Here is a 23,553-nt window from a genome sequence, read left to right as displayed (position 1 = left end):
CTATCTGGGCTGCTGACTGCTTCTCTGAGGTTGCCTCTGCCCAAACTGCCCTTAACGAGGCCACTGACCCAAGGGATCAGAGGACTGCTCCCTCTCTAACTTGAGTCCTGGCCTCTCTGGGGGATGCAACTTTGGGCTGCCAGGGGTACCGAATAACCTACAGGCCCCTGCTTGGTAGATTCAGCCTTTGCCCTGTTCAGACCACAGTTGGGCAGTGGTCTAGGGCCCAGGGAGAAGTAAGGTCCATGCCAGGGCTTGGAAGGGGAACCTTGGTGAGCATCAGAGCTCGTTACTGATGTCTGAGCGGTGTTTGACCTGGGACTAAGGGTCAGGAGAGGAACTGAGGACATTGTGTAGGAGAGGGCTTGTGACAGAGAGACTCTGATGCCGCTGTTCTGCTCACAGGTTCCCCTGGAGGCCCTTGGCCAGGCCTGAGCCTCTGCCACCATGGCCATTGTGCAGACCCTCCCAGTGCCACTGGAACCCACTCCTGAGGCCACCACTGCCCCACAAGCTCCAGCCATGGGCAGCGTGAGCAGCCTCATCTCCGGTCGCCCCTGCCCTGGGGGACCGGCTCCTCCCCGCCACCACGGCCCCCCTGGGCCCACCTTCTTCCGCCAGCAAGATGGACTGCTGAGGGGTGGCTATGAGGCACAGGAGCTTCTGTGCCCAGCTGTGCCCCCCAGGAAGACCGTCCCCGGCACCAGCTTCACCTATATCAACGAGGACTTCCGGCCGGAGTCACCCCCCAGTCCAAGCAGTGACATTGAGGATGCCCGAGAGCAGCGGGCACGCAATGCCCATCTCCGTGGCCCCCCGCCAAAGCTCATCCCTGTCTCTGGAAAGCTGGAGAAGGTGAGGATTAGCCCTTCCTTTGGGGCCTGGGTGGAATCAGGATACCCTTGGAGGAGCTGGAATTTGGAGGCCTATTTAAAGGAAAGAGTATGGGCTTCAGATTGACCAGACCTGGGTTCTAACCCCAGCTCCTCCTTATTTTGGCTCCTTAGTATGATCTCAGGGAAGTCAATCTTTCTGAGCCTCAGTTTCTATGTGTGTCAAATGGAGCTAACAGATCAACTCACAGGATTGTGAGAATTAAATTGAATGACATATACATAAAGCGTTTGACCTAGTGCCTGGTGCATAATATGTACTCAATAGATGTTTCCTAAGTTAGTGGGACATTATACAAGTCTGCGTTTAACTTTGAGTAAGGCCTTTGACTATGCCTAGCCTCCACTTCTTCCTGTGACGTGGGGAGGACAGTGGTAGTATTTTGCTCATATGGCTGTTGTAATATTTGGAGACAAACCTTTTAAATTGCTTGACATGAAGCTGACACTCAGCCAGAGGTAGCAGTTGTTATCAAATATGGGGACTGGGAACCCCAGATGGGAGGGCAGGGAGTGTGATAGGGCTTTCAAAGATTTGGCGGCTCATCCCCAGTGTCACATGGCACCTCATTTCAGAACATGGAGAAAATCCTGATCCGCCCAACAGCCTTCAAGCCAGTGCCGCCCAAACCTCGAGGGGCACCATCCCTACCTAGCTTCCTGGGTCCTCGAGCCGCCGGACTGTCTGGGAGCCAGGGTAGTCTAACACAGCTATTTGGGGGCCCGGCCTCCTCCTCCTCTTCCTCCTCCTCCTCGGCTGCCGACAAACCCCTGGCACTGAGTGGCTGGGTCAGCGGCTGCCCATCGGGGACACTGTCCGACTCAGGTCGAAACTCACTGTCCAGCCTGCCCACTTACAGCACCGGGGGTGCCGAACCAGCCACCAGTTCCCCAGGTGGGCACCTGCCCTCCCATGGCCCTGGGCGGGGGGCACTGCCTGGGCCAGCCCGAGGGGCTCCCACTGGGCCCTCCCACTCGGACAGTGGCCGATCTTCCTCCAGCAAAAGCACAGGCTCCCTGGGGGGCCGTGTGGCTGGGGGGCTCTTAGGCAGCGGTCACCGGGCCTCCCCTGACAGCAGCTCCTGTGGGGAGCGCTCCCCACCCCCACCCCCACCCCCTCCGCCCCCATCGGACGAGGCCCTGCTGCACTGTGTCCTGGAAGGAAAGCTCCGTGACCGGGAGGCAGAGCTGCAGCAGCTACGGGACAGTCTGGACGAGAGCGAGGTGACCATGTGCCAGGTGTGGTCAGTGGCAATAATGGGGGGATGGCATATCCAGAGGTGCTGGGTGTCTAAGGAGCTGGGGGGGGTGGAGGTGGGGCTGGAGGCATGTGCTGGGGGGTTGCAGTTTGACCCCGCATCCCCCATCTGTCAGGTTTGGTCTGTAGAGTGGTGAGGATTCCACTGGCACCACATTTACTGCCTTTCAACTTGAGCAAGTTACTTAATCGTACTGAGCCTTAGTTTCCTAGTCTGTAAGTGGAGATCCCTCTAACCTCATGGGGTTCTTACGAGATTTAAGTAAGGCAAAGGGCATAGGTGCTTAGAACAAAGCCTGCTGCCTGCGAAGGGCTGCGGAAGTGCTTGCTATTGGTGTGGTGATGCCTCTCTTATCACACAGGTAGTCATTGCCTCTGTCGCCATCATTATGCTCATTGTTGAATGGAATCTACCCTCCCTGAGCCCAGGCCACCGAACCACCAGGACAGTGGGGTAGCTGGGAGCGTCCAGGGCTCAAGGTCTGGGGAGCTGCCAGGACCCAGGTCTGCCTTCTCACCCTCAGGTATACGACGATCGGCAGCGGCACTGGCAGCGAGAGCGCGAGGCTCTGCGTGAGGATGGCGTGGCGCAGTCACAGCGGGCACAGCGAGCCCAGCAGCTGCTGCAACTGCAGGTTTTCCAGCTGCAGCAGGAGAAGCGGCAGCTGCAGGATGACTTCGCACAGCTGCTGCAGGAACGGGAGCAGCTGGAGCGACGCTGTGCCACCTTCGAGCGGGAGCAGCGGGAGCTTGGGCCCCGGCTGGAGGAGACCAAGTGGGAGGTGGGCCGGGTGGAGGGACAGGGAACAGGGTCCTGCAGAAGTGAGCCCTGCAAAGCGGAGCCCAGCCTCCAGCCCCTCAACCTGCCAGTCCGAGGGTCTCCCCATACCCCCCTCTCTGGGATCAGGGTCCCCCACTGACCTCCCTTTCAGGGTGGGGTCGCATTCCCATTTGCTGCCTTTCAGCCAGTACAAATAAGGATATAGCGCTTGCTGTGTCAGGTGCCATTCTCATGCTATGGCAAATCTGTCATCCAATCCTGCCAGTGGGGAAGATTTTAGATCCCCATTTTAGAGATGAGGGAACTAGGGCCCAGAAAGACTGAAGCCCAAAATCACTCTTAGTGGCAGAGCTGAGATTTGAACCCAGGCAGTGTGACTTCCAAGTCTGTTCTCTTAACGAGACACTTAGAAATGTGGACACGGCCGTCAACGGCTCCCACTTCTGCAAAACCCGCTGCCACCCAGCTCCCAGCGCTCTGCATTGCTTCAGCAGTAACCAGAGGTTCCCACTTTGAAAGAAAAAGATCTGGGTCTAGATTCCACTTTTGCTGCTTATCACTATGAGCTTGGCTGTGTCACTAGGTCCACGTCAGTATAAAATGAGTATAATGAGCCAGCCTCCTCTCCCTGAATGACCAGCATGATGTGAGGGCCTGCGCCTTGGGAAAGCCCTTCTCACCCTCCTCCCTGTCCACCTCCCCTCCCCAGGTGTGCCAGAAGTCGGGCGAGATCTCCCTGCTGAAGCAGCAACTGAAGGAGTCTCAGGCAGAGCTGGTGCAGAAGGGCAGTGAGCTGGTGGCCCTGCGGGTGGCCCTGCGGGAGTCCCGGGCAGCACTACGTGTCAGCGAGGGCCGGGCACGTGGCCTGCAGGAAGCTGCCCGTGCCAGGGAGCTGGAGCTGGAGTCCTGTTCTCAGGAGCTGCAGCGGCACCGCCAGGAGGCTGAGCGACTGCGGGAGAAAGCTGGGCAGTTGGACACCGAGGCAGCCGGGCTCCGGGAACCTCCTGTGCCACCTGCCACCACTGACCCGTTCCTCCTGGCAGAGAGTGATGAGGCCAAGGCGCAGCGGGCAGCAGCTGGGGTGGGGGGCAGCCTACGGGCCCAGGTGGAGCGGCTGCGCGCAGAGTTGCAGCGGGAGCGGCAGCGGGGCGAGGAGCAGAAGGACAGCTTCGAGGGAGAGCGGCTGGCCTGGCAGGCCGAAAAGGAGCAGGTGATCCGCTACCAGAAGCAGCTGCAGCACAACTACATCCAAATGTACCGACGAAACCGACAGCTGGAGCAGGAGCTACAGCAGCTCAGCCTGGAGCTGGAGGCCCGGGAGCTTGCTGACCTGGGCTTGGCTGAGCCGACGCCCTGCATCTGCCTGGAGGAGATCACGGCCACTGAAATTTAGGGACCTTCGCATCCCAGCTCTGCAGGGAGCTCTACCGAAGGGGGGGCTATCATCTCAGTTCATCAAGGGCCCCAAAACCATGCATCCCCTGGGCCTCTGCCAATACCTTGGGGTTCCCCTATGACTTGGGTGAACAAGAGCAGACCCCTTGAAGGCCCCTTATTCACTGTCACTCAGAAGCTCCAACTTGCTCTGCCCATGTCACTCCCCACTGCTGCCACTGTCAGCCGCACTCACCTCCATGCTCACCAGCCCACCCTGTGAGGGCTGGGAAGAGGATGTGGCTCATCTCCACATTCTCCCATCCTAAAGCCAGAGAGCCAGACAGCACCAGCTGTTCCAGATGTGCCTGCCCCTACCCTGCCCGTGTTGGGGGACAGGGCTAAGACTGGGGTCTCTTCCCCAGTTCTCAGCTTGCAGCCTCTCCTGGAGTGAGGGGCTGTAGTCAGACCAAAGGAAGAACTCAGAAACGTCTTGTTTATTTGTGTTTGTGACCAAGTAGCCCCTCCCCACACCCAGGTTTATGGCCTCGTTTTCACTTGTATATTTCTCACACTGTAAATTTCTTGTACAAACCCAAAGAAAAAAATTTAAGAAAATTTTTGTTTTTAAAAAAGGCTGAGTATGCTGGATAAAGATGATGGGAACTTGTTTGAACCCCACCCATTCTTTATTTGCTGGCTGTTCCCCTACCCTCATAGAAGTCTTAGGGGGAGAAAGGAGGGGGGTGAGGACAAATACAGCGAAATGTCTGAGATCCTAGTGGGCCACAACAGGAAATTATCTCTTAAGGTTCGAGAAAATAGCAAAGTCTGTCCCTTGCATCCATGCTGCCCCTTGCACAGGGCACTGCTTGGGGCCAAGGAAGGAGGCAATGACCCCTTGAGGGCCCCAAGAGTCCACACCCCGTGGTGCCTGGGGGATTTCAGGGCATTGGGAGAAAGCACCCGCCACTCCTGATCTCCAGACCAAGCTCCCCTTCCTGTCTTGGGAGCTTGGAGCAGTGAGCACAGGTGACAGACTGCCCAGAAGCACCTTGTCCTTGGACACCAAGTTTAGCTGGACAGGGCAGAGCCTTAGTGACAACAGGGGAGAAAAGACAGTGGGATGGTCTGCACCACCTGTGTGGAACTTCTGGAAAGGGAGGTTCTGGAGTCAGGATGCAGGGGAGGGACTGGGGGCAGGGAGAATCTGGGCTCAGTGGAAGAGTCATGGGCTGAGGGGGAGAGTCAGTACCAGGAGTCTGGATGGTAGGAGCAGGAGCCAGGGTGAAGGTCAGCTGAAGGAGGCTGGCATCAGTGGAAAGAGTCTAAATGTTGGTGTTAAGGGCATCGATGGGCAGGATCTGGCCCTTACTGGGAGGTGCTGGGAACAGAGGGAACTAGAGTAGCATCAGAGGGTCAGGAGGCAGTGGAATGGTCAGCAGGAAAGCGCTGGTCAGTGAAGGCTGAGGAGCCAGAGGGTAAGTACAGTGGGTTGGGCGCAGGGACCCTGACCACAAGCTCCATCGGCTCCCGAGCCTTGTTCCGATAAGCCCGACGGATGGTGTCTACTGCTCGCTGGTGGGTCACCTGCTCCAGGCTCTCTCCATCCACAGCCACAAGCTCAAAGCCAGCCTGGGTGGGGGTAGGAGAATCAGCCCTCCCTCTGGTTAACCCCACCCCACCACCCAACCTCTCACCTCCACCCTCCAGGACACCCCCCCCATCTGGGTGAAGGGGGTGGACAATAGGGCTTTTGTGCCTGGAGCCTTTGGGGGCAGGGTGGGGTGCAGACAATGGCCCTTTGTCCCTTGGGGCCAGGGGTGGAACAGGACGGGCCGCCCTCAGGCCCAGACTGGCATGAGGGGACAGATTTTTTTCCTGGGCTTGCTCATCCTGCATGCCTGACCCCCGTGCTCCCAAGCCTCCCACGACTTGGCCTAAACATGCCTGGGTAGAAGAAGAGCACGTGCCAGCCCCACCCCCTCCAGCTTGGCAACAGGCTGCTCCTCACCCACCTGAAGATCCCCACTGAGGAAGGCAGCCCCCCCGGGGAAGATCTTTTCTATCTTCACCATGGGCTGCACCTTGGACTCAATGCCCCCAGAGATGCTGATGCCTAGTGAGAGAAACTGGTGAGACTACACACCCCTAGAACCCAGGGCTCCCAGGAGAAACCCAGGACCCCTTCCCCAAATCCAGACCCCCAACTCCCAAGCCCTCAGACTCTGTTACTACTCAACCCTCACCTCCTAAATCCTCTAGATCTCCAACCCCTCAAACTGAGCCCCTGACTATACCCCAACACCCAGATTCTTTTCCTAGACCCATGCAGCCTAGTTGTACCCCTACACTAAGCCCACTGACCTTACCCAAGCCCAAAAGGCCTCCCCACCAGCCCCAGTCCCACCTGGACTCACCCAAGGACGGCTTCATCTTGGACAGGGTGACTGTCCGCAGCTCCCCGCTAGGCACCTCGGTGGCTGCCTCCTCCACTGTCCTGCCAGTTCCATTCTCAGAGGGCCCCTGGGTGCCCTCTGCCGTGGCCGCCTGCCCATCGAGAGGTCTGGGCAGCGGGGGCCTGGCCTTCCGAGGTTTGTGGTAGCGCCCGTTGGCCAAGCTGGGCATGGGGATAGGCGCTGGGGATGGGGACCGCCTGCGCCCAGGGGACTTGCCTGGACCCCGGCTGCGGCTGCGGCTGTGGCTGCGGCTCTGGGCCGGGCCCTGGCTCCGGCTCTGACGAGGGGTTTCCCTGGCCAGGGGTTCTGTCAGCAGCCAGTTGGGCCTTGGTGGCCATGGAGCAACGGGCGGCGGCTGGGGAGGGGGTGTACAGGTGCTTCGGCGTGGGGTGAAGGCATCTACTGGCACGTCTTGGAGAGGGGGGATCCCTTTTGGGGGTTGGCTGGGAGCAGAGGCACCCAGGGAGACCTGGAGGCCCTCTAGTCTCTCCCTCAATTCCCCATCACCTTCTTCCTCGGAGAAGCCATTCACAGGCAGCAGGTAGAAGCCCCCACGGCTGTCTGGGGAAGAGGGCCAAGGTCAGGCGAGCCCCTCCCAACTGGCCCAGACCACCTTGCCACACCTCCTTTGTTGGTGTCGGGGGGCAGACCCAGGCTTTGGGAGTGCCGGGCCCTGCTGCCTTGTTCCCGAGCCAGGAGCCAGGTCTGCGTTCTATTGTCATAGTATTTTATTACTTTCAATTGTAATAGTAACAGTTTTATTTCAATGTGTCTAAGAAAAAGATGACTCCCACACCAAACTGGTAATTCCTCAGATTATTGCATAGAATGAGACTAGATTTAAAAAGCGAGTGGGTTTAAAGCCAATTTGGTGAATAATAGCACAGGTGGTGGTGGCAGTGCTCGAAATGGTTTTGGTGGATAAGGGAGCGCAGCTCCGAAGCCACAGCCCCAGCACAGCAGGAGTGGAAGCCACTCTCCCTGCCATGTTCCCGGGGGTGCCCCTCCCCAGCCTCTGGGGCTCTGACTAACCAGGCACAGGGGTGATGAGGTGACGCTTGGGCGGTGTGTCCTGCCGGGCTGGTCGCAAAGCAGGAGGCCATACTGGGCAGAGAGGAGAACAGATCAGAGGCAGGGGACACCGGCCGGGCTCCCTGATGCCCACGCTGAAGGGGCATTCTGCACTCCTCTCCACCGGGAAAGCCACCCTCCTCCCCACCAGTCCTGTCCCTCAGCTGCTGACCTGCCCTGCTCTTGAGAGCCTCAAAAGCCTCCAGTTCGATGGGCATCACCATGCTGTCGAAGCGCCCCAGGTCTGTGGGGGCCACCACGCTCCTGCGGGAGAGGGCAAAGGTGCAGGGTTCAGTTCTGGAGGTGCCAGCAGGGATTTCAGTCCTGGGAAGGTTGGGGGGCCATATCAGGGGCCTCCCTCCTCTCCCCAGCCCTCCCCAATGATCCCCCACACCTGATGTCCCTCAGCAGCAGCAACTTGGTAGGCCGGTCCAGAATGGCCAGCAGGGGCCTCACCAGGTCCTCCACGCCGCCCTCGTGCACGTACTGCAGAGAGGGGCAGCTGAGGGGGGGAGCATGCCTGGGCAGGCAGGGCCCTCCCCGGGGTTAGGAAAGTTTCTCCCTATCACCAGGCTGCCCTGGATGGTCTTATCCTGGTGCCTATGTGGAAGCGGGCGATAATAACAGACTTTCTTCCTTTTTGTCTGACATCCTAGCAAGGCTGCTGTGCTAGCTGCTGCTCTCCGAGCTCCGTGATGCCACCCAACGAGGACACACGAAGAAAGACGTGGCAAGTCGGCCAAGAAAGACAAAACCCCAGTGCACAAATCTGGGGGCAAGGCCAAAATATAGAAGTGGTCCAAAGGCAAAGTTCAGGACTAAGCTCAATAACTTAGTCTTGCTTGGGAGAGCGGCACGTGACAACCTCCGCAAGGAAGTTCCCAACCACAGGTTCGAACCCCCGCTGTTGTATCTGAGACTGAAGACTCGGGGTTCCGCGGCCCTGCAGGAGCTCCTCAGGAAAGAACTTAGCAAACTGGTTTCAAAACACAGAGCTCAAGGAATGGACACCAAAAACAGCAAGGGTGGAGGTGCCCTTGCTTCTGAAGATGCGTGTACAGATTCCACCACCTGGACACATTTTGGGAAATAAAACATTATTTAAAAAGAAATAATAACAACAGACCTGTAACAGCAACGACAATATGGCAGCTCTGGGACGACACTCTCCTAAGGCCTCACGCTTAGCAACCTCCCTGACGTTAACCCTTCCCGTTATGATGGGATGAGGAGTGAGGCTGGAGAGGAGGCCTTGGCCTCTGGCCACACAGACAAGGAAGTGCAAAGAGGGCCTGGAACCTGAGAAATCTGGCTCTTGCTTGCTCTGGTGGCGGAAAAGGATGTACAAGGAGCGGACTCGCCTCCCCACCCCCACTGCCCTGCCAGAAGGAAGGAAGAGAGCCAAAGCTAGGCTGTGGGCCTGCCGCCCCAGCGCGTGTCTGCTTACAGACCTACAAATTGAGCTTTGTTCAGGGATGTTATGGGGACCTTGGGGAAGGGGTGGCTCTCCAGAAGGCCTCTCCAGTCAGTTCCCAGGGGTGCGGAGGCTTTTCTACCAGGCACTGCCCGGATGCCACCAGCCACACCCCACCCACCCTTGCAAACCAACTAACTCAACACTGGCAGCCGCCCTTCTTGGATGGCAAGCGCCCCCTGGCGGTGAGAGACACACACTGATTCAGAGACAGTGCCCTTAGGGGTAGACACAGAGACACAGTGTGCCCTGGTGGGCAGGGAGAGACATTCATAAATAACTGGACATAAACTATAAACTATGTGTGTGGCCCAAAACCACACACAAAGTCACAGGGACTCATACATACACAAACACAATACTCTCCTTTTGTCTGGCAAGAGATACATGTAATTGCATAGAACCAGCCACATATGTGCACGCATTTCAAGTCCACAAACCTGCATTCTGCATGCACCAGGGGCCAGGCCCTGTCCTGGACAATGGGGGCACAACAATGTAGACCCTGTTCCAGATAACAGGAAACTCAGTCTAATGGGAATGAGGGGTAGAATGAGCCATGTACCCCAAATAACCACAAACCACTGGCAATGGGGCATAGGGTGTCTCAGAGGAAGGTGAGATCAGAGTAGGTGTCTCGGAGGTGGTGGCACTGACACTGACTACACTGGAGGAGAGATGCAGTGACAGCATAAAAGCTGGAGCAAAGCATTCCATGGGTGATGGAGAATAACATCAGATGGAGGCTAAACTTGACCACGGGATACAGGAAGGGCCTTCTGTAGGTGTGACTACATCTGTGAGCAGGACCGCCTAGAGCCGTGTAGTTGATAACCTGTATGTGCCTATGTGTGATGGGGGAGGTGATAATGTGGTGATGATGAGAACGCTGAGGTTAGTGGGTTGGGAGTTAAATCAGGGAGGGCCTTGAATGTGAGGACAGAGAACGTGCTCTCTCTTTTGCCAGATAAAGGATTACTGAGGAGGTGTAAAGTGTTCAGAGAGTGGTTACAATGCGTGGTCTGAGGCTGTGAGGAAACCGCTCGGGCGAGAGTGGAGGGAGGCCTGGGTTCTGGAGTCACAAGTTTGAGTCACTAGGGGTGTTTGCTATCACTCTGTCCAGGTCTCCACTCCAGAGAGTCTGATGTCTTGGTGTGCATGGGGCTGCGTCAGGTTTGGCTGGTATGCATAGACCCTCAGGTATTCTGTACAGGGGCACAGTGAGGGGCCCTGCCCTTTGCAGGGTGGGAGGAGCAGAGGGATGAGGCAGAGGGAAACAGACACAGAGCCCCACCTAGTGGCCAGAATCCATAGTCGCAGCTCACAGGAGGCAGACACACTAAGCTCCACTTAGCCCTCAGAATCCTGGCTGATACTTGGCTTAGCACAGAGGCTCTCAGCTGCTCCCCAACATGCGCCCCTATCTGCATCTCTGCTGCAAATGTGGTCTTGGTAAAAGGATGCATGAATTACTGTGCCTCAGTCTTCAAGTGACACACACGTGCACACTCACACACAGATAAGGTCACACAGCTAAATCAACAAAAACACAGGTACCCCCACAGACACATGCATACATCACACGGATATGCAACACAGCCTCACCCTGACGGAGGTGAGGAGGTGTGGGGAGCCACAAATGATTTCTTGAAACTCCTCTGCTTGCGGGTACATTCAGGCTTACAGGCGCTGACACAGATTCATTACACAGAACCCCTGACAGAAAACCTGGGTGTTTCTGAGTCAGAACAACCCTCCTGCACCTTCCCAACATTTAGGCTACAAAGACTCTCTCAAATCTAGCTCCGCCCCACCCTGAGGCCCTCTAGTTCTGTTTGAAGTAGAAGGGAACACAACAACAGGGTAGGAGTTGGGAGAGGCTTGAGGTGTGTGGGAGGACAAAGGCTTACTGACTTGGGTAACAGGGGAGGGGGCCTGGCACAAGGCCCGGCCTGTGGCCTGACCCAGGAGCAGAAGGAAGCATGGAGAGCAGCTGGGCTTAGAGGACAGCAGAGGCAGGTAAATGCAGGGAGTCACGTCTCCCCACTCCTGCCTGACTCCTCCTCAGCTTAAATATCACCTCCTCTGGGTGGCCCTCCCAGACCACACCATCTCATTTGTGCCTCTTGGGTTGTCATATGGTTTTCCCTTCATAGCAGCTTGCATGATTTGTCACTATGTATTAGTGTTTAGGTTCTAATTATTGTGTTAGTGTCTATCTATCTCCCCTTCCTGACTGTGATGGCTGAGTGTGTGTGATTTCTGCTTTTACTGACCACTGGTGTCACAGGGGCTGACCCAGGCACACTGTGACCTGAATGAATGAGGGGTGAGGAGACTGAGAGGTGGCCTTGTGCTGAGTGGGGGCAGGCTCTGGAGGCTCACCCGGGAGCAGTGGCGGGTGACTGCCAGCACCTCATCATCGGTCAGCAGCCGCCGGGCCAGGTCCTGAATAAGGGGCTGACGGCTCTCCCAGGCCTGCACCCGCTCGTCCACACTGGGCAGCTGGCTGGAGGGGCTCCCGGACCTGGCAGAGAGCGGGACCCGGCCCCTCTCCCGGTCTGCAAGGCAGGAGCATAGGGGTATAATGATGGGTCCAGGAGTCATCAGGGGAGGGGCCAGGGGCTTCCCTTGGTGAGCGTCAGACCCCAGGACAGGCCAGCTGAGAGGCCAAGGCATCCCCAACAGAATTCCAGCCCAAATGTTTCTCCTTATGGTTTCCCGCAGCAATCTGCTCCTAAGTGGAGTTCCAACCCAGGCCTCTCAGCCCCCCAACACAGACCCCTCTCTATTCCTTCGTGGAGCACTAGCCCACCATCCTCTAGGCTGCCAAACATGCACTGTCATTCTAGTCTGTTCCCTCGTTAGCGTTCTAGCACAGGGGCCACCATTGTCCCTAAATCTATCTTTGGGAGTCTCAACCCAAGCTCCCCAGTCATGCATCCCAATATCTGTCTGAAACCCTATCTCTCCTACTATGCTTAGTCGAATTCTTTTAGCTGCCCCGGTTATGCACCTCCTTATCTGCCTGAGCTCCCATGCTGAACCCCAGCTAAGTTTAGCCCCTGGGCTGTCCCCAACATGCAACCCATTGGCAGCTTTACTATAAAGCAAGCTTTGGCAAAGGAAGAGATGCACGAATTACCACGTCTCAGTCTCCAGGTGACAAACTTCTGCACGGGCCCCAGTCCCCCTGCTATGAAGAAGAAAGTCTCAGCTGAAGACTCAGGCCCCCGATCTAAAAGCAGGGGCTTGGGCCTCAGGACTGACTGTGTAAATGACTGAATGGAGAGGTCAGGCCGGGAGGGGCAGGGCAGGCGGGCAAGGGGCCAGGTCACGCAGGGCTGGAAGGCCAGGCTCGGGTTAGGACCTCATTTATAGGCAGTGGGGAGCAAGTGAGGGTTTTCCATCAAGAACAGGCGTGGTGTGACCTCTGCTATGGAAGTTCACTTGGAAGCAAATAAATGGGGGCAGAAGCCCAAGGACAAAGCTTAGGATAGCACCTACCTTCAGAGGACAGACAGAGAAAGAGGAACCTTTGAGGAAGACAGAGGAGTGGCGAGAGAGGTGTCGGGACAACCAGGAGAGAGCAGGACCCCGGGGGCTGTGGGAAGAGAGGGTTGAGGCAGGGGCCTGGCCTGCTCTGATTTGAGGCATTATTTCGCACCCATGGGTCTGTCACCTCTGACCTCAAGGAGGGGCAGGGCCTAAGTCCTCATCCTCTGGTTGCTTTTGCCTACCCAACATCCACTCTCCCTTCTGGAAACACCACCCTGATTTCACCTGGGGACCCCTTCTCAGTGCCTGTACTCCAGGTGGGCAATGCCCCGACCTGACCCCCGAACGCATCCCCTCCCTGACACAGTGATTTGCTGGTCAAGTGATTCTAGCAAGCCACGGGTCTGGGGCTTCAGCTGCAAGTTTTTAAGGAGCAGCTCTCTTTCCGCTGTGTTGCTAAGTGACCGTGGCCATCTTAACTCCTAGTAGGCAAAGACTGCGTGACAGTGACGCCAACCAGGAACCAAAAGATGGAGGGGCCGATGTCTGGTGAGACTGTTTACACCTTTACTCCAGCTTAAATCACTAGCTTCACCAACAAGTTCCTTTTAAAGCTAAATTGAGTTTCTGTCACGTGCAGCCCCACAAGCCTTAACTCATCTACTCCCGGTTTCCAAACCTCACCAGAGATGAGGCCCTCTGTGAGGGTCCCAAGGAAATGCCTGGCAGTAGTGAAGCTTGCCTATGCCATCCTGCCTGTGTCCTGTTCTAGAAATTGCCCTGCTCTAGGGTGGTTCTAGAACTGTGTAAACTCTGGCCAGGGAGGCAAAGCCAGTTGCTCTAGGAAAGTGGTACCCTCTTCCCCTCAGCACCAAGAACACGGGGATTGGACCCAAACGCCCTTCCACTCCTTGTTATCAGTGACTCTAGCAGTTTTCCCTTCTGTAAAATGGGTATAACAATGACTACTTTATTTCCAGAACCCCTTCTGTGTACCAGATAGTGTTCTAAGTGATCCACATATACAATACACTGACTCCTCACTATTCCTAAAGCTGTAGGTATTATTGCTTCCATCTACTTACGAGGAAACTGAGGTGCACGGGGTGGGTTCACAGCTAGTAAGAAGCAGTGTGGGGTTTATATTTTACCTCTGCCCTCCTCCCCTGACAGCCAGCACTCACCTTTCTCCATGTCTAGGCAAGGGCGAGGCTTGCTGGGGCTGCCCCTGTCCAGTGTCCAGGCCTCTCTGCTCCCGTCTCCTGTCTGCCGCCCCTGCCGCCCTCCCTTGAAGAAGAGGTTCATCAGGGTCTTGGAACGTTGCAGGGCCCCCTTCTCCCCAGAGGACCCAAACTTCTCCTTCTTCCGCTGCTTCTTCTCCTCTGCAGACACGAGGGAGCACCCAGGGGGCTGGAGGGGTGGGCAGAAGGGAAGGAAGAGGTGCAGGGGTATGGGGAGGGGCAGAGAGAAGGCAAAGGAAGGGATGGACAGGATCTGCAGTGGTATAGGAAGGGGGTATGGGGATGGAGTGGGGGTGCCTCCTCCAATTTTCCACCCATCCCCCACCTCATAGCTACTATGTGAAGAGAATCTGGATGGTGGGATGTGTGTGTAAACAGGCGGAGCACTCCAGGATGCCGGGGCTGAGTTAGGGCTGGTTGGGTTGACAGCAGTTGGCAGGAGCTGGGGCTGGGGCTGAGGGTGGGTTTGGGGCTTGGACCAGTTTAAAATGGAGCACCCAGCAGTGTCTGAGCGTAGTCTAGGGCGGAGGTCGTGGCTGGGCTGGGCTGGAACTGGATCAAGACCAGGGATGAAAGGTGGATTGGGGCCCAGAACAGGGAGTGAGGAAGGTTTGGGGCTGGGGAGCTTTGGAGCCACCGGCCCCCCGACCACGTACCCCACAAGGTCAGGTGGCTCTGAGAGCGTGTGATGGGGGGCCGGGGTCTGCTTAGGGCCAACAGCAGAGCTGTCTTGGGGGATTCCGAGAGCGCAGAGTCCAGGCGGCGGGCAGCCGGGCGTCCGTCGGAGCGGATGGCTGTGTCCCTGAGAATAACTGTAGGCCGCACGCTGCACCAGGTCTCCACGCGGCCCCCCATGTCGGGGTCTGTCTGCATGGCTGTGTCGGCGCGACCCCAGCCTGGGCTCAGGCTGCCGGGCTCCTCAGGGCCCAGACAGACATCTGCGCGGTCGGAGAGCAGGGAGCCCGAGCCCTCGGCCGAGCTGTAGGGGGCGCTAGAGGCACACGAAGAGACGCTGGAGCTGCTCTCGGAGGCCGGGCACAGCTGCTGCAGCACCCCGTTGCTCACTGGGGAATGGGGAAGGCAGGCAGTCTCAGGGGTCTGGCCAGATGGCTTCAGGACCCTGCCAGGCTTGCAGACTGCTGCTGGGCTTGGGGGGAGAGGAGGGAGAGGCAGCCACCCCGTATGGGGAACCGTTGCTGAGAGACCTTAGGCAGGTCACTTCTCCATCCACCCCGGACTCCAGACCCCTGGGAACCTGGAAATTCATCTGAAACTTCTCCAAGGGGAATGGGCGCCGGACAGTGTGAAAGTCCTAGGAGACCTTGGACTCCCTGCCCATTTATCCTTCAGGGATTTTGGCCCCACCTGGGGGTGTGCGTCACTTACGTCGGTCCAGCCAACAATACTCAGAAACCATCTCCTTGTAGGCAGGGTACCGGCCGGTCTCCTGGGGAGGGGGGATATGAGGGGATAAGAGGTAGTTATGGGGGCATGGAGGGTGGGAAGGTAGGAGGTAGGGTGATGGAAGGTGGGGATAAGGGGGGTTGGGGGAGTGGGTGAGAAAGAGGGTAAGCATGGGGGTACAATGGGACAGGAGAAACTTTACAACCCTACTACTCTTTGAGTTCATCATGTTCTAGTCACAGGGTTGCTTTATTGCTGAATATGCCAAGTTCTTTTGTACCCCAGGGCCTTTGCACATGCTGTTCCAGCTGCCTGGGTTCTCTTCCTTTAGTCATCTTGTGGCTAACTCCTTCTCCTTCTTCAGGTGTCTCCTTCTCAGAGAGGCCAGATTGGGACCCCCTGGCTAAAAGGGCCTTCCTGAAATAACCCATCACATTTCTCTGTTCATTTCCACAATCTGCAATTATCTAGTTTTTCTGGTCCCAGTAACAGAGATCTTCTCTGTCTTGTTTCCTGTTGTAGCCCCAGAACCTGGTATAGTGGCTGTCATGTAAGAGGTAATCAAAAATATTGGGGGGGCCTCCCCGGTGGTACAGCAGTTGAGCGCTGGGTTGCAAAGCTGCCTGCAGCCTCTGCTGTGCCGGTTCGATCCCCGGCTGCTCCCTGGCTCCGGAGGAGGGTCCCACATGGCGCGCAGACCTCTCCTGCCGCCCGCTGCGCCCCTCAGCAGTGTACTTCGGTCCTTCTGCCTGCTCTGCTCCCCGCTCTGGCTCTGGTGAATTCTCTCACCCTCCCGCGCTTCTGACTGTACCCAGTGCTTGTATAAATAAATAAATAAATAAATCTTTAAAAAAAATATTGGGGGAATGAATGGGGGGGCAGAGTGGGAGAGGAGTTGCCTTTGGGATAGTATGAGAGCAAACAGAGAGATGGGATGCGGTGGAGGGAAGCACAGGCAGAACGGGCGCGGGGAGAGAGGCACCGTATGGTGAGATGGGTGAAGGCCTGGGGAAGAGAAAAGGCAGGATTGGGAACTGGGAGAATGAGGCTTCCCCTCCTCCAGGAGTAGAGTAAGAAGGACCCGATCCTCAGGGAAGTGTGAGACCCACATGAATAATGAATCCAGTGGCCTCCCCTGAAATCCAATCTCTGGCTCCAGCCCAGCCTTCCTTGCCCTGTGCCCTGAGGATGCCCATCACTTGGGCCCTGCCAAAGCCACAGCTTCCACTCCACCCTCCTGGGCAGGACATTTTTTCCTTTCCACCTTAGGTCTCCACAGTCATAAGAAGGGGCACCACCCTAGGCATCGGGGAGGAGGCCTGGAGCCAGTGGGGTAACTGACTGTGGTTCCTGAGTCATTTTACCTTTTTGAGCCTCAGTCTCTTTGTCTACAAAATGGGGAGAGAACAACACCTGCTCTACCTCCCACAGGGCAGAGGAAAAGTCAGAAATGGCAGAGCTACAGGCATAATCCGGTGCGCTAGTGCTCGGGCGAGCCTTCCCCAACTCCCTCAGGGCTGCCCACCTTGACGGTCAACATGATGTGCGTTTGGCCCTTTAGCACCTCCACGGCCTGGCTGTGGCTGATGTCGTCGAACCTGACCCCGTTGGCCGCCAGGACCTGGTCCCCCACCTTGATGCCGTTCTCTTCCGCCAGCCCACCACGGTCCACTCTGGGGTCAGACAGGCAGTGGTATGACAGGCTGCCCGCCGGCCCTGCTGTGCCCTGTTCTGATGCTTCACTGGGGTGCAGAGCTGCCCCACTTCAGCTTCTTGGCCTTCTCCTGGGGACACTCGGCTCCTCCCCAGGTCCCAGCCCTGACCTAGACCCCCATCTAGATGTGTGGATGGCCAGACCTCACTTGCTGACCCCTCCCTGGCCCAGCCCTGGCCTGTTCCCAGCCTGATTCCTGCCCAGCCCAGCCCTCACTTGGAGACATAGATGCCCAGGCCAAACTCCTTGCCCCCGCGGATGTTGAACCCCAGGCAGAAGTCGTCGGAGGTCGTGTAGAGATGCACAATGCGGCGCCGAGCGCCCTCCTCGGAGCTGCTGCGGGAGGGCGTGGAGCCACACTTCTCCACCACCAGCCGCCGGTTCACCACATCCACCCTGGGACGACAGCAAGGGGCCCCTGCCTGCGCCCCAATCCACAGCCATCCCCCCTCCCTGCAGGGGAAAGGAGGGGTGCCTTTGGGGGACTCCCCAACCTGAGATCTTCAGTGGGACAGTGACCTGGCGTGAGGCCCCCTTTGGAATCCTCACGAGGCCCCCGAGGGAGAGGTACCGTGGCTCTCTGGGCTGGCAGTAGGGGGTGGGCAGGGGTGTCACTGGGGTCTGGATAGAAGGGCTGTTAGCGGAGGACTGGGGGACAGACAGGGCTCTTCCCCCACTGCCATGTCAGGTCTTAGGGACCATGTTTCTTGCCAGAGGGCAGGGGGAGCAGAAGCCGTACTAGCCAGGTGCCCCCTGCCCTCAGCCTCGCCTGCCTGGGCTTTGGGTGGTGGTGCTGGGGTGCACAGGGTGGGGTGAGGTCAGGGCCGAAGCAGGCGTTCTCACCACGTGGTCTTCTCCTTGGAGAATTTGATGCCCGGTACACGGCCCATGCGCCTCACCATCATGTGCAGGCGGCTGCTGCCCGTCAGCACCTTCACGGCACTGCCCATGGTGGTGCTCTCCAGGCTCAGCCCGTTCACCTCCGTGATCTTGTCCCCCACGCACAGCCCAGCCTGCTCTGCTCCAGGGAAGAGGGGTGGCTGGCGTGAGCCCCTTGGGAAAAGTCCCTCTGAGTAAGGTTGAGACTCTCCCATCAGACCCGGCCCCCTGGGGTGAAACTAAGCTGCTTCCACCAGATTGGGGATCCCCACTTAGGGTCTCACTAGGGACCTGAAATTAGCCCACTTTGCTCTGAGGGGGGCCCTGTCTCCCTATCAGATCAGGCCCTCCAAAGCTGAGAGCGCTTTCCTTCCATCCTGACAACAGCATCCCAGGCCTCCCCAGGGTGGGGGTCACATCCTAAGCCAGAATGTGGCCACTGGGGGCTGCTCACCTGCACTGCTCCCCTCCTCCACCTTGCTGACGAAGATGCCCAGGCCGTGCTCAGAGCCTCCCCGCACACTGAACCCCAGCCGCCCCGCTGGGCTCTTCTCCACTCGGACCGCATGGATGATGTCGCTCTCGTCACTGTTGGCTGTGGGTAGTGGCCCAGGCATGATTCCCTGCCCATGCTGGGCACAGAGCACCCCTGGGTTTCTCACCTTAGGGTCTGCAAAGACTGGCTTGCTGGACACAGGTACCTAGGGCCCTAAATGTTGGGGGGCGGGGGGTGAGGGTGGGGGTGGTGTACAGCCAATTTCTGAGTGCTCTCAGGTGATTTTGAGACCACAGGCCCAGGAGGGTGTGGGAGCAAGCAGGACAAGACTCCATGCTAGAAGACACTGTTCTCCCCTCAGTGTGTGTGTGTGTGTGTGTCTGGGTTCTTCAGTTTGCAGCAAAAATAAGTATGTTAGCTCCTCTTCAAGTAGTTGAAGAGATATTCTGTGAGAGGCATTAGATGTTTTATCTGTGTTACCCAGAGGGCAGAGCCCAGCCCTCATAATGGAGTTAGATGGAGATAAATTTAGTAAGAGGAAACTTTCTAAAACCTTTAGTTGTCTGACAGTGAAATGAGTTTTCCAGGATAGATAATGAGTCCCCACTATTTGGAGGCATACAAGCTGGGACTTGGTAAATCCCCGTCTGGAACAGTGTGGAAGGATCTCTGAAGCCCCTTCTATTTTTTTTTTTTTTGACTGTGTGATTCTGGAGCTAAGGGCGCTGGTGCTCCTGATTACACCCCAAATGGGTCCATGCTGCCATGTGCCCAGCCCCAGGGTGCCCTCTATGAGCCCCAGGAAAGGCAGGGGAGGGGGCTCCCCAGGAGCTGGAGCTGTCAGGAAGGTTCTCAGGGGACTAAGTTGGGTGGGATAAGGATGAGTGAAGGGGAGTGGAGGACACTGACAAGGAGCGGGAGGAAGCAAAGCTCGGGCGGTGGGTCCTGGAGAAGCCTGTTGGCTAGAGGGGAGTGGTGGTGGGGGGGTTGGAGCCCAGTTGAGGTCAAGGGCAAGGCTTCCTCTAGAGGTGTTTGAAAAGGAGAAATCACACACACACACACACACACACACACACGCACACACGCACACACACACACAAACCTATTTGATCTAAAAGAAATCAGGTGACAGTGCATGACCAGGATGGCTCAGGAAGAAATCCCTGAGGGCAGCCCGAGGCAGGGACAGGAAATCCTGGTGCTTCCTGGCTGGTTCTCTCTGCACAGGTCTCGGCACGTTTTGGCCCAGTCCAGGAACCTGTGGCTCTCCCTCCCCAACCCTCTTTCTCCTCAGTCCCCCCCGCTAGGGCTTCCCCAGGGTCCTGTGCCAGGGATATGTCAAATCTGGGGTTTCTCTACTTCCATTGCTCAGGCCAGGGACAGGAACCTCTCCCTGCAGGCACTTAGCAGCAGCCTCCTCACTATCTCCCCATTTCTGTATTTGCCCCCCTTTATCCATTCTCGACACAGTGGCCTGAGTCATCTTTTATAATAGGTCACACTTTCCCCTGAATAGAAACTTCAACACCTGCTCCTCCTTCTAGAATGAACTCTAGCCACCCCCAATTAGGACCTGAACAGGTGTTCCTCTGCCTACCTTTCTGCCCTCACCACTCACGATCACTGAACTTTGGCTACACTGACCTTCCTGTGCCTTTCACTGGCCAGGGAACACTCTGCCTGTGATACTCTTGCCTGGACCTTTATAAAGCCAGCTCCCATTCCTCGATCCCTTCTGGCCCAGAGCCTGCACACTCAGAGAAATCTTTCTGGGTGAAAGAAGTCCCTTCTACCTCCTGCCAGAAAGTCTCTGTTGGAGCGGTTCTCAAAGTGTGCTCTCCAGAGCAGCGGCGGTGCCTGGAACGTAATGACATGTGGCTTCTCGGCCTTCCCTGCAGGCCCGCTGGATCAGAAGCTCTAGGTAGAGGGCTCAGCAATCTGCCTTTAAACAAGCCTCTCTGTGCCTCCCTGGTGGCGCAGGGATTAAGACACAACCTATGAAGCAATCCGCAGCCACTGCAGCACGAGTTCGATTCCCGGCCGGCCAGAGAGAAACTCACATGGCGGGACAGACCTCTCCTGTCTTGCCCACTGCTCCCCTCAGCAGTGTACTTCGGTCCGTCTGCCTGTTCTGTTTCCCACTCTGTCTCTGGTGAATCCTCTCACCCCCCGCATCTCTGGCCTGTACCCCAATTCTTATATATAAATAAATAAATCTTAAAAAAAAATAAAAAAATAAACAAGCCTCTCCACCTGCAGCGGTTCTGATGTATCTTAAAGTTTGAGAACCACCTATCATATCATCCACAATAGTATCTTTGAGATTCTTACCAAACTTTCTCATTCTTTGCTTATTTGCATGTTATTCACTTTCTGTCTTCTTCCCCCCTACGGTAAACAACCACAGTGGGGACCTGGTGACTCCTTACCACCTGCCTGTCCCCAGTAGGGTGCACGGTGCTTGGTATTTGCTATTCTTTGACTAAAAGAAAGGAAAAGTGGGTGGATGAATGAATGAATGAATAAATGAATGAATAAATAAATGAATAAATGAATATAGGGCTGATTTGGATTAAAGATAATCCAGTTACTCTGGGACCAGTTGAGTTTGAGGAGCTGGTGGAAGCTTGGGGGTGCTGTGCATGTCTTCCCACGTGGGTGTTCTTCCCATGGCATCTCCCTTTTCCATTACTTTATACCCCTGGGATGGTTGAAGAACATGGGGGAGGGGCTCCAAGCTGCTCCAGTTAGGAGATGTTTGTGCTCAGGCAGCGCTCAGAGCACAGGGGTAGGGCGCCCCCCCAAACCGTGAGAGCAGTGCCCAGACCTCACAATGTTTGGAGAGGTTGCTCCCCTAGCTGCACTGAGGTACTGGTGCCGTAGGGACAGAGGGAGAGAGAAATCTGGGAACTTCTGGGAGAGGATCCTCAGGGCCGGTGTACGTAACCCTGTGTCATGGCTGGGCACGCGCGTGTGTGGGGTGTGGGCGGGAGTAAAGCACAGCTCTTTTTAGTAAAATGGGATTGACAAGGGCCGTGCTTCAGGCCCTCAACTCTCCCCTGCACGTCACCTAGCTCCTCTGGGGACTCCATGCCCAGGATGACAATGGCGACCTCAGCAATGCCCTACTGTTCCCCCAAGGTGAGGCCAATATGGTGGGTGAGGTGGGGTAAGCACCCGGAACTGCTGCAGGAAAGCCTCCTCCCTTGCCCCAGCCGGGGGAGGGAAGCAGGTGCCCTGCGAGCAGGCACTAAGAAGTCCAGCCTGGGGTCTAGCCAGGGAAGCTCTGTGGCGGGGGAGGGGGGAGGGCAAGAGGCTGGAGATATTTATCTGGTCCTTCCTGTGCACACAAAGCTCAGGCCCAGGGGACCGTTCCTCCCCTGGCGTTCAAGCTCCTACCTTGCTCACCAGCTCTTTGTCGCTTCACATCTGTCACTGCAGCCAAGCTTTCTCCTCAGTGCCCGCCCTGCTGTCCTCCTTTTCACTCCAGTTCTTGTCTGTGATGCCTGCCCCCACCGCTCTCCCACACACAAATTACTCTAGTGCTCCGTTTCTAGCCTGCTATGTCGCACATTTCTGGAAGTTGACGGCTGGGTGTTTTTCCTCTCTGGGTCTCCTGCAGGACCTAACCAGGCTGAGAAGAAATTCGCACGCAACGAAACAGCGTTAAGTAACTACATCAGCTTAGCTCTCCTTCTCCTTCAGGCCTCAGCCCTGTGGCTTCCTCCCTGACCCTCCACCCTCCTCCTCTCCTCCTCTCCAGAACACTGACGGCTCTACCTTCCTTCCTTTCCACCTGAGGTTTTTCCTTCTGACTGGCCACTGGGCACTGACTCCTCACAGTCCAGCACAGAGCTGATCACACAGTGGGCGGGTTGATGGGGGATGTCCTTCTCCATCCTGTATCCCCTAAAGGATACACAAATGGGTTGAGAGAAAGGAAGGGTCCATGGGAGGAAGAAGTCAGCTTAACACCATGCCTTGCTCACAGGGGGGCTAGCACAACACACACACACACACACACACACACACACACACACACCCCTTTCCCTGCACCATGCCCCTGGAGCCCTAAAGGACTGGCCTGGAGAAGTGAAAAGGATAGATGAAGAAGGGTGAATGGATTTCCAGAGGGTTCCGCATGCCCCTAAGATTCTCATCTCTGGAGTTCCCCCACCCAACTTGGTCCTGCCTCCTCCACCTGAGTGCCTGCAGTCCTCTACCCCCACCCTCAGCTTCCAGGCCCCCACCTTCAATGGGGGAGTTGATGAGGATGACTCGGCCCATGGGCGATGAAGCTCGAATTCCGCGGGGGGGTCCATTCAGCAGCCGCTGCTGCTTTCTCAGCAGGTATCGCGTTGCGGAGCCAGAGTCGATGCCCAGGTGGCCTCGGGAGGAGAGGGAGCTCAGAGAGCTGGAGCTCAGGTCCCCCAGGCCCAGAGGGTCGGAGCCCACTGTGAAGCTCTGCGCCATGGTGGCTGAACTGGGGCAGTGCCCTAAGGGTCCAGAAGGAACCTGCTAGCCCTCTGGTGGAGAGTGTCGCGGGCTCTGGCCTCCATGAGCCTGCTCCGCAGGACTGGGGTCTCAGTGAACTGGAGTCTCCCACCTCGCTGCTCTGAGGAGTGTGTGCTCCAGGCCTGCTCGGGAGAGCTCAGTTTGGGGGAGGGGTGTCCAGGCAGCGCCTGCTGTTCCCCAGAATTCCCTGTCCTCCCCCAGCTTTGGGATTCAGCCCCCCATGCCTCAGGCCCCTCACGTCTCCCACCCCCCTCAAGGAACTGCCCAGTTCAGCCACCATCATGGACTTCTGGAGCTATTTGCTCAAGGGGGTGGACGCCTCTCCTTGCCCTCTCATGCCTTCTCTCAGCTGAGTCATCAGTTCTGAGAGGACCAGAGGGTGGAGATGGGGTTATTGCAGGCCCTGGGGCTTCAAGCAGTGCGAGAGAAAATGTGGTCGGAACAATTCACTGCACTCTGCAACTGGATAGGGAGCCAGCCACCCCTGCTGCCCCCT

General features: G+C 57.0%; 2 protein-coding genes across 3 annotated transcripts; one reads left to right on the top strand and one right to left on the bottom strand.

The window, feature by feature from the left end:
- Positions 1-411: 411 nt before the first annotated feature.
- On the top strand, positions 412-4,325 carry LZTS2 (leucine zipper tumor suppressor 2; the record flags this gene model as incomplete). 2 transcript variants are annotated; one of them, XM_084244403.1, is made up of 4 exons in its annotated part: positions 412-855; positions 1,470-2,132; positions 2,676-2,933; positions 3,642-4,325. In XM_084244403.1, 4 exons carry the CDS (start codon positions 448-450, stop codon positions 4,323-4,325), a joined length of 2,013 nt encoding a protein of 670 aa, XP_084100529.1. The 2 variants fall into 2 exon arrangements, with proteins under 2 accessions (XP_084100529.1, XP_084100530.1); XM_084244404.1 differs by lacking the exon at positions 1,470-2,132 and having other exon boundaries at positions 448-855.
- A 1,400-nt stretch (positions 4,326-5,725) lies between these two features.
- PDZD7 (PDZ domain containing 7) lies at positions 5,726-23,054 on the bottom strand (the record flags this gene model as incomplete). The annotated part of the gene is made up of 16 exons (XM_084244569.1): positions 22,793-23,054; positions 18,501-18,641; positions 18,011-18,185; positions 17,384-17,563; positions 16,979-17,126; positions 15,436-15,496; positions 14,706-15,113; positions 13,993-14,190; positions 12,456-12,506; positions 11,696-11,871; positions 8,231-8,322; positions 8,009-8,100; positions 7,798-7,869; positions 6,727-7,326; positions 6,325-6,425; positions 5,726-5,941 (listed from the first exon to the last, which is right to left on the bottom strand). The coding sequence occupies exons 1-16, from the start codon at positions 23,013-23,015 to the stop codon at positions 5,726-5,728; spliced, it is 2,934 nt and encodes a 977-aa protein (XP_084100695.1). The 5' UTR covers positions 23,016-23,054.
- Positions 23,055-23,553: the final 499 nt, after the last annotated feature.

Source organism: Talpa europaea, assembly GCF_964194135.1.
Source record: "Talpa europaea genome assembly, chromosome: 10".
NCBI classification, from domain to species: Eukaryota; Metazoa; Chordata; class Mammalia; order Eulipotyphla; family Talpidae; genus Talpa; species Talpa europaea.
The sequence above is the reverse complement of the archived record's forward strand: the minus strand, read 5'-3'. Positions and strand labels throughout refer to the sequence as shown.